The following is a 14,127-nucleotide window of genomic DNA, read 5'->3' as shown; positions in this document are numbered from 1 at the left end:
AGGAGAATGATACCTGAGCTCCCAACCCCTTCATCATCTCCCAAGGGATATGAATTCTCTTGATGTTTCATAGTCCTCTTGTTGCATCCTCATTGACACCACATGAAATGCAGGATGGAGTACTTCTCCAGCTTTACCAGGTGTGGGAGCTTCTTCTTGTTATTGCAAAGGCAGGTCCCCAGATTCATTCAGATGCAGCCACTGTTGCGCTTTCCTCTTAAATCAGTTTTGTTTGGATGCATGATAATATAAAAATAGTATCAGAGATTAAGTCAGTTTCTGTCTTTCACTTCCTTCCATGCACTGCATTCATCTGTCCATCCATCCATCCATTTGGGATACTTACCATCTCTCATGTTACCACTGATATCAGCAACACAGAAATGTCCAGTAAAAACTGTCATAGCCCAAGCAGACATAACTGGGAATACAGCTTGCAGTGGAATTACCAGGTCACAGCTTGAACCAATGGCTGAGCACCAGGTGAGAAGGCATCACTAATCCTGGGATCTCAGGGGCAAGCAATGTACCTGAGGGACTGGAAGGTGTAGAGCCTCTCGTCACCCCCTCCTCACCCTCAATTAAGGGGTTGCAGACAGGGGAGTAGCATTTCTTTAGACAGAGATTGCACTCCTTTGAGTCATCACCAGTCATTATGAGGGGTGAGCCAGTTTTCCTTCTTTATTACCTGCTGTTGCTCTTCTTTACCTCTGTTGCTTTCTTCATATGAAGGAGCTTAAACTCCTCCATGTGCTGCCAATATGTCTTTTTCAGGTGGAATGCAGCAGGTCTCTGATCCTCAGTATCCCAGAGTCAAAGGGTATACAAAAACAAAGAGAATGACCAAGGGCCTCCCACAGAGCTTTCTGCCAGATTCTTCAGGTTGTTTTTTTTCCTTATCTGCAGTGTAGTGTAATTTTTTAATGTCTTGTCCTCATGAACTACCTCCCTTTTTCATTTCTTCAGAGGTTTCTCATTGCTGAGACCCTGATTTGAAGTCATTCTTCTTCTGGGTCAGTTGATAGAGAGGACTTGCAATCAGACTAAAATGCAGAATATATGCTCTTGAGAAAATGGAAACTTTTCAGAAAGCTTGCATTTCTTTTTTGCCAGTTGGTGGAAACACAGCTTTTGTTTTGTTGATCTCCTCCTTTGCGATCAGATGATGTCCATCTTGCCTTTTCATTCCTCAAAAAATGGATCTCCTATGCAGGGGAAAAAGTGGCTTACAGAAGAATTTTGATTCTTTTCCTACGTTTCTCAAAACCTTCCTCTGCTCTTTTGCCCCATGCAATAATGCCATCTGTGTAGTACAGGTGTTCATGGGCTTCTTTCTGTTCCAGTGCAGTTCAAATCATTCCGTTGGAAATTGTAGGGACATTTCCAGCCTGGGGGAAATCCATACCAAGTGTACTTCTCCCAGTCTGCATACGTATCTGGGAGTTACTCCAATGCAAGTGTCAAACCTTGCACTTTGCAATCTTGAACCTGATTAGGTTCACACAGACCCACCTTTCAAGATCCCTCTGGATGACGTCACTTCCTTCTAATGTGTCAACCGCACCGCTCAGCTTGGTGTTATTGGCAAACTCGCTGAGGGTGCGCTCGAGCTCGTCATCGATGTCATTGATGAAGATGCTGAGGAGCACTGGTTCCAACAGACTCCTTCTCACTGTCCTCCTCCTGGACACAGTGCTGTTCAACACAACCCTTTATTCTAACAGTTTTCCAACCAATTCATTATCCACCATATTGTCCACCCCACAAATCCATACCTCTCCAATTTAGAGATAAGGATGTGGACCATGTAAAAGGCCTTGCACAAGTCCAGGTAGATGACCCTGGTCACCTTCACTTTGACCACAAATGTTATCACTCCATCATAAAAAGCCACCACATTGGTCAGGCACGACCTTCCCTTGGTGAAGCCATGCTGGCTGTCTCAGATCACCTGCTCTTCCCTTATGTGCCTTAACATGTCTTCTAAGAGGATCTGTTCCATGATCTTCTCAGGCACAGAGGTGACGCTGACTGCCCTGTAGTTCCCCAGGTCCTTCTTCCTCTCTTTCTTGTAAATGGGAGTGACATTTCCTTTTTTCCAGTCCCTGGGGACATCACCCAACAGCCACGGCTTTTCAAATACAATGGAAAGCAGCCCAGCAACCACATCAGCCAGCTGCATCAGAACCCTGGGATGCATGTCATTCAGCCCCATAGATTTGTATAAATTCAGACCCATGAGGTGGTCTCAGACTTGCTCTGCCCATACAGCAGAGGGGGATTTACTCCCCTAGTTCTCACCTAGAGGCCCAAGAATGCGAGTAATACAAGAATCCTGGCTGCCAGTGATGATCTCATCTGTTGCAGCCAGTTCTCCTTTCTCCTTTACCAAAGGAGATTCAGTCTCTTGGCTGCCTCTTCTGGCCAATGTACCTATAGAATCCCTTCTTGTGGTTGTTAACATCCTTTGCTAAGTTCAGTTCCATCTGTGCCTTGACTTTCCAAATCCCCCTCTGCAAGTCCAGACGGCATCCCTCTATTCTCCCCAGGTGACACATCTTGCTTCCACAGTTGCTACAATCTCTTCTTTTCCCTCAGTTTGACCAGCTGATAATTGCATAGTCATGTCTGTTGACTGCCTCTCCTGCCCACCTTCTTATTCTGAAGGAGAGAGATCTCTTGTGCCCACAGAAAGACATCCTTGTAGAGTATCTGGCTTTCTTCCACTCCTTAGTCGCTAAAGACAGCTTCTTGTGAGATCTCTACCAACAATTCCTTAAACCGCCAGCTTAAATGCCAGCTGTCTGGCTTTGCTGCTCACTATGTCCAGGCTACTGTTGCCATTATCCCAGCACTGGAGCTGCCAGGTGACAATGTGCTCACTTGGACAATTACTGAACTATTTTCACAAAACTTGCAGCTCCCTCATAGTCATGGGTCAGATGTAATTTCTTTCTTTATGGGTTATGACAATAAGTTCACATCTTCTGTATTGGAGTCACTAATAATGACAGAGATAGTACCCTGGTTCAGATAGAAGGCCTGGCACAGAGACTGGAGAAACTGCAGGGCCTGTTCTGAGGGTTGCAACCAACAACTTCAAGGACTGCAGCAACTGTAGGGCTTCTCATGCAACTCGGAGCAACCCCAAAGGGTGTTGAGTGCGTTGGAGCAACCACAGGGCTTTTCCCAGGTGAAGGAGCAACCTCAGCACCTGTCATGTGAGTTGGAGTAACCACAGGGAATGTGCGAGGGTTGTTGAAACCACATGGCATGTAAGGAGAGTAAGGATGTAAGCCCTGGGAGATTCAGGGTACCATCAGCGTGTGGTACTCTGCCAGGAGTCAGGTGGCTTGAGATAAACAGAGATGCTCCTGATTGCTGTGGCTGTCTGCACAGGCCAATGTCAGGGTTCTATTGGTTATACCATTACACTGTTTCTTTATGAAGCCTCTTCCTGTGAACTCCCAGAAGAGAGTGGCTGGTGCCAAGGGGAGCAACAAGAGAAATAGAGCCCACATGGGAAGTACCTGAGCACTCAGAGTTAGCGCTCTGAGTGCGTTTATGTTTATGCACCACAAACACCACTGTGGTCCTTTTAACAGCAGTTGGGACTCCCAGTCTCACAGATATCTGCAGAAGGGAAAGGGATTGACGAAGTCCATCTCCCTCCTGCTTGTAAGCTCATTCAAGTATTGGAAAGCCACAATGAGGTCTTCTGAGTCCCTTCTCTTAGCTGAACAAGTCAGTCTGCCCCAGCTTTCCTTCATAGCAGAGGTGCTCCAACCTTCTGATCATCTTCATGACCTCCTCTGGTTTTACTCCATTTGCCTTACGCCAGTGCAGGTGGGCACAAACCTGGGCACAACATTCTAGCTGGGTCCTCATGAGGGCAAAGAAGAGGGGGACAGTCACTTCTCTCACCATGCTAGCCATCTCTCTCTTGGTGGAGATCAAATAGAATCGGTCATCTGGGCTACAAGCATGCATTTATAGCCTTTGTGCACCTGAAACTGACTCCTTCCCCACAGGGCTGTTCTCAGTAGAGAAAACGAGAAACATGGCTTGCAGAGGAATTGCTAGATCACAGCCTGAACCAATGGTTCAACACCAAGTGAGAAGGGATGGCTATGCCAGGGAACTCAGCTGCAAGCAATGTACCTGAGTGACTGGAAGCACTGGAGCCTGGATCCACACCTCCTCACCCCTCATTCACAGATGAGGGAGTAGCATCTTTCTGGTTTGACACTGTAGTCCATTTAAGTCATCGGCAGTCATTGGAAGGGTTGGGAATTTTTTTTTTTTTTAATCCAGCTATTGCTCCACTGTGTTTGTATCCTGTAAGAGTGTACTATCATCATCTTCTTTTGCCATACACAGCTCCTCATTCCTGTCATGAAAAAATGACAGTGACACCTGGGATCCATTTGTTTCTGCTCCTGATTGGCCTCTGGCAGTTCAGAGAGAGGAGGGGACCCATAATCTTGCTTATTGTAACTTCAGCTTTGGAGTGTGCATAGCCAGGATACATCCAGGCAGAGAAGAGCTTCTAAAAACACCACCCACTCTGATAGCCCTCTGTTCACAAATGACACGTTGCTCTCCACCTTCAGGTGTAGAAGTGTGTGAAAGGAAAATTAGGCACGTTGGGCTGTAAATAACACACTTGTATTTCACCTGCCCAGAGCTACCTAAACCATTTTAATCCAAGCAGTTTACCTACCTGCTGCTTATTTAGATGTCATTCAGTGGTTTAACTCTAGGAAATGTGAGCATCTTACAGAATGTACTTCTGTAATCACAATCTCCACGTGCGCAGCAATACCTTTTCACAATGCAGCAGACATGAAGTATTTGGTAAGGTGCTGTCAGTTCCACTTCTTGTATAGTTGTAACCACTCCCATGGAGTATTTTCCACCATTCATAATTAGGTGCAGAGATAGAGCATTGGTCACTTCTCTCATTCGGCAATATCTAATGCCAGCTAGATGGCCTGCAATTATGCACATTGACTCCATTCACCCTCTCCTTCAGGGGTTTCTGCAACTTGTTATGAAGGACTCCATACTCCATAAATGCTCCTGGATGGCCAGGAAAAAGACAGTTATTGCCTCCATTGTGGGTCACCACAATAAATTGACATTAACAGTCATTGTCTTCTCTTATGTACAGGGGCAATTGATACTGATACAGTTGGTTCCCTGGTTCAGATAGAAGGCCTGGCACAGGCACTGGAGGAACCGCAGGGCCTGTTTTGAGGGTTGGAACAACTTCAAGGCCTCCTGCAGGAATTGAACCAACTATAGGGCTTCTCATGCAACTTGGAGCAACCACAAAGAGTGTTGAGTGGGTTGGAGACACCACAGGGCCTATTGCAGAGGAAGGAGAAACTTCAGGGCCTGGCCATGAGTTGGAGGAACCACAGGGCCTGCTGTGAGAAATGGGGCAACCACAGGGCCAGTTGCACGGGTTGAAACAACCACAAGGCCTCTCTTGGGAGAGAGCGTGGATTGTCACAAGGAATGCATTGACTCTGGGGCCTGATTTGAGGACTGGTGAAACCACGGGACCTGCCACAGGTTTGAAAGCAACCACAGGCTGTGATGGAGGAGCTGGAGAAACTGCGGGGCCAATAGCAGGGTTGCACTAACTACAGGCCTGTGGCAGTTCTTGGAGCAGCCACAGAGCACGGAGCAGGGCTTAGAGCCACCACAGCAACTGGCACAGGCCTCAAAGCAACCATAGGCAGTGTAGTGAGAGCTGAAGAAACTGCAGGGCCTATCACAGAAGTTGGAGCAGCCACAGGGCCTGTCACATTGTCATCAGAGTTAGAGACCTTCTCTTCCCTTCTCTTCAGTGTGCTGAATAGCACTGATCAGGGTGCAGCAGGCATGGGCCAAGCCCCAGCACGTGGCAGTGACTGCTGTCTCTCTACAGTTGCCAGAGTGATGGCATATCTGCTGCAAACACTTAGCTACATTTTCTGGATCCTACAGTTGTTTTTGGGTGGAGTTTCAAAGCACTGACAGTGCCAATTCTTCTGGGGGCCTGCTAAAAACCTCCCACACAGCATGACACTCAAAAATTACTGTCTCGCGGAAGATCTCGGGGTTGTATAATAAGGAGTTGGTTAAACATAGGAAGAAAGAGAAACATATTCAGGAGACTCAGTAGGGGGATCATGCTGGTTTGAACATCTCAGGAATATTTAACAAGAGCTCTTGTAACTAGGCCAAAAGACAATGGGTAGGTGAAGGAGAAAGAACAGTGTGGAAAAGGAGGAAAACATGGCCTGTTCACGCTCCCATAGTCTGGCTCTCTAAAGACACAAAGGAAAATGTGTAATTCTTCATAGAGTCTGAGAGATGATTCTCTACATACGAAGATGATGACAATATGGAGTACAGACACCAGCTGAGTCTCCTGAGCAGTAACTTGAACACATCAGAATATGATCTTACATGCCACTCCTGAGAGAAAACAAAAAAAATGTAGAGGTGGAGGCATGGAGACAGAAGTACAAATAGAGGTAGACATACTGAGAACCACATAGACGTAGTCATAGAGATACTGAGATGATTCTCTACGTACGAAGATGATGACAATATGGAGTACAGACACCAGCTGAGTCTCCTGAGCAGTAACTTGAACACATCAGAACTTGATGTTACATGCAACAGCAGTGATCATCTTCTTCTAGCCCCCTAAGATAGTAAACAGCACAACAGGGAACAGAAATAGCAAGTAAGGTGTGAAATGTAATCATTTCCCAGCTATCCAGCCTGTCCAAATCCCTCTGTAGGGCCTCACTACCCCAGGCAGATCGACACTTCCAGCCAACTTGGTGTCATCCGAACATTTACTGAGGGTGCACTCAATGCCCTCATCCACATCATCAATAAAGATATTGAAGAGGACAGGCCCCAGCACCGACCCTTGGGGATCACCACTCGTGACAAATTGCCAGCTGGATTTAGCTCCATTCACTACCACTCTCTGGGCCCAGCCTTCCAGCCAATTCCTTATCTAGCCAACAGTGTACCTGTCCAAGCAAAGGGCTGTCAGCTTCTGCAGGAGAATGCTGTGGGAGACAGTGTCAAAGGCCTTGTTGAAGTCTAGGTAGACTGCATCAACAGCCTTTCCCTTGTCTACCAGACAGGACACTAGATCATAGAAAGAGATCAGGTTGGCCAAGCAGGAACTGCCCTTCGTGAACCCATGCTGGCTAGGCCTGATCTCCCAGTTGTCCCGCACATGCCATGTGATCTCCCTCAAGTCAATCTGCTCCATAACCTTTCCTGGCACTGAGGTCAGACTAATAGGCCTGGAGTTTCCTGGATCCACCTTACAACACTTCTTATAGATGGGAGTCACATTGGCAAGCCTCCAGTCTTCTGCGACCACACCAGTCAACAAAGAGCGATGATAGATACTGGCGAGTGGCTCGCCTATCACCTCTGCCAGTTCCCTCAGCATTCTCAGGTGAATCCCATCCAGCCCCATAGACTTGTGACTGTCCAGCTGGACTAGTAGGTCTCTGACTGCGTCCTCCCAAATCGTAGGGGGTTCTGTTCTGTCCGCACTCCAGTTAACAGAGACTACCAGGTCAGAGAGTGGAGTACCCTGAGTATAACTGGTGTGACCTTTAAAGACAGACGTAAAGAAGGCATTCAGAACCTCGGCCTTTTCCTTATCCTCACTGGTCACATTCCCAGCCTCATCCAGCAAAGAATAAAGATTCTCCTGAGTCCTCTCTTACCACTGATGATATGTGTCAAAGGGTTTCTTGTTCCTTTTAACCCCAGTGGACAGGTTGTGTTCAAGCCGGGCTTTTGCCTTTCTGATTTTCTCTCTAAACATCTTAACAACTTCTCTGTAGTCTTTCTGAGTCACCCGTCCCTTCTTCCACAGAAGAGCCTCAAGAATAGTTCCCTGTTCATCTACGCCGGTCATCTTCCCCGCAGGCTCATTTTGCTGCTCAGGGGGACAGCCAGCTCCTGCACCTTGAAGACTTCCTTCTTGAAGAGCTACCAGCCGTCTTGGACCCCTTTAGTCTCCAAGACTGAAACCCAGGGGATTCCCCCTACTAGCCTTCTGAATAATTCAATATCCGCCCTCCGGAAGTCCAAGGTAGCAGTTTTGCTGTTCTCCCTCCTGGCTCCACCAAGAATCAAGAACTCTACCATTTCATGGTCACTCTTTCCAAGACAGCCCCTGACCTCCACATCTCCCACCAGACCTTCTTTGTTTGCGAACAGCAGGTCAAGTGGGCAGCTCCTCTTGTGGGCTCACTCACCAGCTGTGTCAGAAAGTTATCCTCCATACGCTCCAGAAACCTCCTACACTGCATTGTATTGTATTCCCAGCATATGTCAGGGATATTGAAGTCCCCCATGAAGACAAGGGCTCACGATCGCGCAGCTTGTGCCAGCTGCTTTTAGAACTCCTCATCTGTCTCTTCATCCTAGCTCAGCAGCCTGTAGCAGACACCCACCAGGAAGTTCTGCTCTATAAGCCCATCCCCTGATCTTTACCCATAGGGATTCAACCTTATCATTCCCAGTCTCAAGCTCAATAACATCAAGGCATTCTCTAATATAGATAGCCTCCCTCCTTGCCTATCCTTCCTGAAGAGTTTGAAGCCAGCCATTGCAGCACTCCAGTCATGGGAGTGGTCCCACCATGTTTCCGTAATGGCAACTAGGACATAGTTAGCTTGTCACACAATGGCTTTCAACTCTTCTTGTTTTTTGCCCATGCTGCGTGCATTGGTGTAGATGCACTTCAGCTGAGCCCCACACCTCACCCCTAATCCCGTTACAACACCTCCAGGCTCATTCCTAGTGGGCCTGGTTTTATCCCTATACCTCCTTCAAATCTGGTTTAAAGCCCTCTCTACATGTCCTGCCAACTCATGGGCAACAATCCGACTCCCCCTCTGGGATAGGTGATATCATCGGCAGCCTTCATACCAAGTGCTGAATAGACTGCCCCATGATCAAAGAACCCAAAATTTTTGCATTTCACCAGCCTCTCAGCCATGTGTTTGTAAGGATGGTATTCCTGCTCCTCTCAATGTCCTTCCCCGCCACCATAGGAATACAGGCAAATACTACTTGTATGCCACCACCTGCTGACCAGTGTCCAGCCAGTTCACAAGCAGTTGCTGACCCCCAAACCTGAGATATCAGCAACAGAGAAACATCTTATAAAAAACAGCTGTAAGCCATCATCAGCACATAATGTTGGGAATGCAGCTCCTCATTCATGCCACACAGCAGTTACAGTACCACCCAGTATCTGATGCCTTATGCTCCTACCAATGCTCCTGATTCGCCCCTAGCACTTCAAAGAGAAGGCGGCGGACCTGTACCTTCCCTTTATTCTAACCTGACTGCTGGCACCGCTATGGCAGGGAACACATCCCGGCTGAGAAGAGCTTCCCCACACACTGCTCACAATGACTGCCCTCATTTCACACCGACACGCTGTCCTTCAGATTCAGGTGTGGAACAGTGTAACAGCAACAGTGATACTTAATGTTCCCCCACATGGGAAGAATAACTTTGCATGTAGCAGTGAAGCTCTCATTCTGTCAGATTTCTCAGTAGATTTTATTGGTTTCTGTCAACAAGCATTCAAATCTTGGAAATACATCAGCAAAGAGAAATAGCAAATAGCTTTGAACGTTCTATTAATTAGATAATCCATAATCCTGAAATGCTCCAGAACCATTCTTTTAGACATAATGTTGGGAAAAGAACCAGATCAAACCAAAAACAAAGTGCTCAAAGAGCAATATGTACAGCATACAGAAAGAGGGAACTCCTGGTTCAATGTGCACGATGTGAATGTCAGCCATCTCTATGGCAGCCAGCTTCTCAGAGATATTACAGAATAACTTCGCTGGCAACATTCAGCTTGGATTGACAGCAACACAGCCTGGCATGGAATTCCTTTATTACAGAGTCCACGTGATAACAAAAAAGAATGCAGAAAAGCAGATGGATGAAAATGATAGCTTCAATATCATACTATTTTCTTCCCATTTGTCACTTAATGCCCAGGAGCAACAGTACTAGCACAACTAAATATCACATCTCTGTGTTCCCAGCATGCATCCACCTCCAAAAAGTAACACAATTTCAAAAGGACTAAATTAATAGACTGCTGCATCAGCGGATATTGTCCTTGAGTTCTCACACAGCAGATCTCTGCTTCCCTGGTTATTTTTGGTACAACGTTGGTGTCTCCTTCATTTTGCTTGGAAGAGACCTGCCCATGAGGACCGAGATGATTCTCCTTCTGCTCCTTTACTGATGGCTGAGCCAGGGGCTTTGATCCAAACTGCCATTCTCCTCTGCTGCCCCGGGAGCCGTGCCTTCAGACAGGGGAGCTCGGCCCTGCAAAGAACACAGTGGACGGCTGACATTGTCAGTGAGAATCTGGGAAGCCTCATCTGAACCAATGTGAATGGGACACCACTCTTCCCTGCCCACAGGCAAAGAAAGAGGAGGCCGGGGAAACAGCTCTCTGACCAGAACAGGACAACCCTATAATAGACCCTGTAGATCAATAAAGCCCTGCATAAACACCTCAGAAAAGTGTAATTGGAAATCTCTTTTTAGGGGAGGAGACACTGACGTTTCCCCATGAACAAATAACAAACAACGTGCATTAAAGCCAACGGTAACAAGAGGATAATGGGAAACAGACTCTGAGGGGATGTCGGTTCTGCTGTCGCTAACGCTGTGCAGGAGAAACACGACGCCATCAGCGCCGCGGCCTCTCCGCAGCTCCCTGCCGTCCCACAGCCGCACTCGGGGCCGAACCGTCACTCCCAGCCTCCGTCCCCCCCCCGCCTCCCTCCTCCCCCACAGACAGCGCGCTGCCCCCGCGCTCCCCCTCGTCCCCCGCGCGGGGCTCCGCTCCCTCACCTGCACGGCCCAGTCGCCTTCTTCTTGCCCGAGGCCGGCCGAGCACAGCGAGCTCCGCTGCTCGGCCGCGCCCTGCGGCAGCCCGGCGGGGAAGCAGGGGAAGAGCGGCCCGAGGAAGCGGAACTCGCTGTCGACGGTGCCGGCGGCGAGGCGGACGTCGTAGACGTAGCTGCGGGGCAGGGAGCCGGCGCCGCTGTCGGCGGCGGAGCGCGGGAAGGCTGGCAAGGTCCCCGGCTCGCCCCGCCGGGCCCGCCGCACCTTGGCGGCCACGGCGGCCGCCGCGCCGGCCACGAAGAGCGCGGACACGCAGGCCAAGCAGACGCTGAGGTACAGGGTGAGGCGGCCGTCGGGCTCGGCGGCCGGCGCCTCTTCGCTCGCCCGCAGGCGGCCCTCGGAGAAGCCGTCGGCCAGGGCGACGGCGAGGGTGGCGCTGGCGGAGCGCGGCGGCCGCCCGCGGTCCCGCACCAGCACCACCAGCCTGTGCCGGGCCGCGTCGCGCTCGCCCACGGCCCGCGCCGTGCGCACCTCGCCGCTGTGCAGCCCCACGCGGAACAGCCCCGGCTCCGTCGCCTTGGCCAGCTCGTACGACAGCCACGCGTTCTGCCCCGCGTCCGCGTCCACCGCCACCACCTTGGCCACCAGGTAGCCCGCCCGCGCCCGCCGCGGCACCAGCTCGCCCAGCAGCGCCGCGCCGCCGTCGGCCGGCGGGTTCAGCACCACGGGCGCGTTGTCGTTCTCGTCCCGCACCAGCACCCGCAGCAGCGCCGTGGCGCTCCGCGGCGGCGAGCCCCCGTCGGCGGCGCGCACCGTCACCTCCACGGCGCGCACCTCCTCGTAGTCCAGCGGCCGCACCACGGACACGTCCCCGCTCTCGGCGTCCACCGACACGGCGGGCCGCTCCTCGCCCTCCTCCCGCACCAGCGCGTACCTCACGCGCCCGTTCGCGCCCGCGTCCGCGTCCGTCGCCTTCACGCTGCCGATCCGCACCGCGCCCGCCTCGTTCTCGCTCACCCACATGCTGTACGCCGCCTGCGTGAAGCGCGGCGCGTTGTCGTTCACGTCGCCGATCCGCACCCGCACGCTTTCGCGAGCGCTCAGCCGCGCCCGGCCCCGGTCCGCCGCCACGATGCTCACGTTGTACTCGGCCGTCGTCTCCCTGTCCAGGGCCGCGCTGGTGCGCAGCTCGTAGTGGTCGGCGAACGCGGCCGTCAGGCTGAACGGCACGTCGCCCTCGATGGCGCACTCCGTCCGCCCGTTGTCGCCGGAGTCGCGGTCCCGCACGCTCAGCAGGGCCACCACGGTGCGCGGCGGGGCGTCCTCGGGGATGGACGCGCTCACGGAGCTCAGCTCGATCTCCGGCGCGTTATCGTTCACGTCCAGCACCTCCACGTGCACTCTGCAGTGTGCAGACAGACCGCCGCCGTCCGTGGCGCTCACCACGAGCTCGTGGGATTTCGCTTCCTCAAAGTCCAGGTTTCCCGACACCCGAATCTCCCCTGTCTCAGGATTTAGATAAAAAAGCTCGCGGGATGCCTGCGATCTCTGTGTGAAGGCGTAATGCACTTTGCCGTTGGAGCCTTCGTCGGTATCCGCGGCCGACACCCGCACCACCAGCTGCCCCGGGGGGCTGTTCTCGGCCACGCGCACCTCGTACACCTCCCGCGAGAACACCGGCACGTTGTCGTTGGCATCCAGCACCACCACCCGGACCTCAGCCGTGCCCGACCTGGGCGGCGAGCCCCCGTCCACAGCCGTGAGCACCAAATGCAGCTCCCGCTGCTCCTCGCGGTCCAAAGCCCTCTCAAGGACGAGCTCCGCGTATTTGCCTCCTTCTTTTTCTCTTCCCACTGCTAAGGAGAAATATGAATTCGGGGAGAGACTGTAATTCTGCAAACCGTTAATCCCAACGTCTCTGTCCCAGGCACTTTCTAGTGGGAAACGAGACAACGAAGACGCCGTTTCAGGTATCTTTAAAACCACCTCCTTCTGCGGGAACACGGGGGAGTTGTCGTTCACGTCCCGAACCTCCACCTCCCCGCGGATCAGCTGCACCGGGTTCTCAAAGAACAGCTTAAAGAAGAGCGCGCAGCTCTCGCTGTGCGGACAGATCCGCTCTCGGTCCAGCGTCTCCGTGACCGTCAGGACGCCGCTGTGCGGATCGAGGCGGAAATGCTGCTCGCTCCCCTCGGACACCACGCGCGCCTTGCGAGCCGCCAGCTGGCTCGGAGAAAGCCCCAGGTCCCGGGCGACGTTGCCCACCGACGAGTCCCTCGCCATTTCCTCCGCCACGGAATAGCGCAGCGGTTCGGCCCCGCTCTCCCACACGCAAACGCACACGAGCCACAACAGCACTCGCCTCTCGCCGCCGCCGCTCCGTCTCCCGCTCGCCGTCCCGCTCCGCCACGGCCGGCCCTTCCCGGCGGCCTCCATGCCTCGCGGCCTTTCTCGCCGGCCCCGACGCACGGCGAGAGCTGCCGCTCGCCGACCGAAAGCCGCCGGACTTTCCCAGCGGCTCGGCCCCGAAGCCCCCGAGCGCCCGCCTCCGTGCCCCGCCGCCCTTCCCGAGCGGCTCGCGCGGCTCTGCTGGGCGCCTGCGCCTGAAAGCGCGCTGCGGCCAGAGGGAGCTGCCGCTCCGTGGCCAACATCCCCACCCAGCGGCGCAACGGCGAATTGCTCCTTCTCCGCCTTCTCACCGGCGCTGCCGATGCGGATGGAGTTCCCGGTTCCAATATCCTTTCCTCCTGCACACACGATCCCAAAGCGCAATGTAAATACTCGCTCACGCAGTGCTGCTTTGGGTATCACTTCCCGGCTTTCCACCGTGAACTCTTTTGCTTTGTGCTGTCTCATAGTGGGAAAACGGGATTTCCATTCATGTACATCCTCACTTTGTCTTCTGTATAATCAGCAAATTGTAATTACCTGGAGTCTTCCAGACAGCTTACAGGGTTAGGTGCTTTAAGGTATTGATTCACCATCACTCCAGCTTGCTTTCACACTAGAACGATAATTCTCTTCTGGGACAAAATCCTGATCATGTTGTCTTCACATTGTGTATCACACCTCACCCAATGGACCCAGGGCTCTAATTCTTCCCCTGCTGATTGGCATCTTCCTTCCCTCAAATGACAAACGTAACCTCCCTTGCACCTATGCCAAAGTGTGTTGCCACACAACAGAATCCCACAC

At 52.1% G+C, this 14,127-nt stretch overlaps 1 protein-coding gene across 1 annotated transcript; it reads right to left on the bottom strand.

Annotated features, from left to right (window-relative positions):
- Nucleotides 1-10,314: 10,314 nt before the first annotated feature.
- Nucleotides 10,315-13,788, bottom strand: LOC149915847 (protocadherin beta-15-like). Its single transcript, XM_090151099.1, has 2 exons — nucleotides 10,939-13,788; nucleotides 10,315-10,404 (listed from the first exon to the last, which is right to left on the bottom strand). Exons 1-2 carry the CDS (start codon nucleotides 13,786-13,788, stop codon nucleotides 10,315-10,317), a joined length of 2,940 nt encoding a protein of 979 aa, XP_090007225.1.
- Between the last annotated feature and the right edge of the window lie 339 nt (nucleotides 13,789-14,127).

The sequence above is a fragment of the Phasianus colchicus genome, chromosome 15 (assembly GCF_987193195.1).
Source record: "Phasianus colchicus chromosome 15, bPhaCol1.hap1.1, whole genome shotgun sequence".
Classification (NCBI taxonomy): domain Eukaryota; kingdom Metazoa; phylum Chordata; class Aves; order Galliformes; family Phasianidae; genus Phasianus; species Phasianus colchicus.
This window is presented reverse-complemented; position numbering and strand designations above follow the sequence as displayed.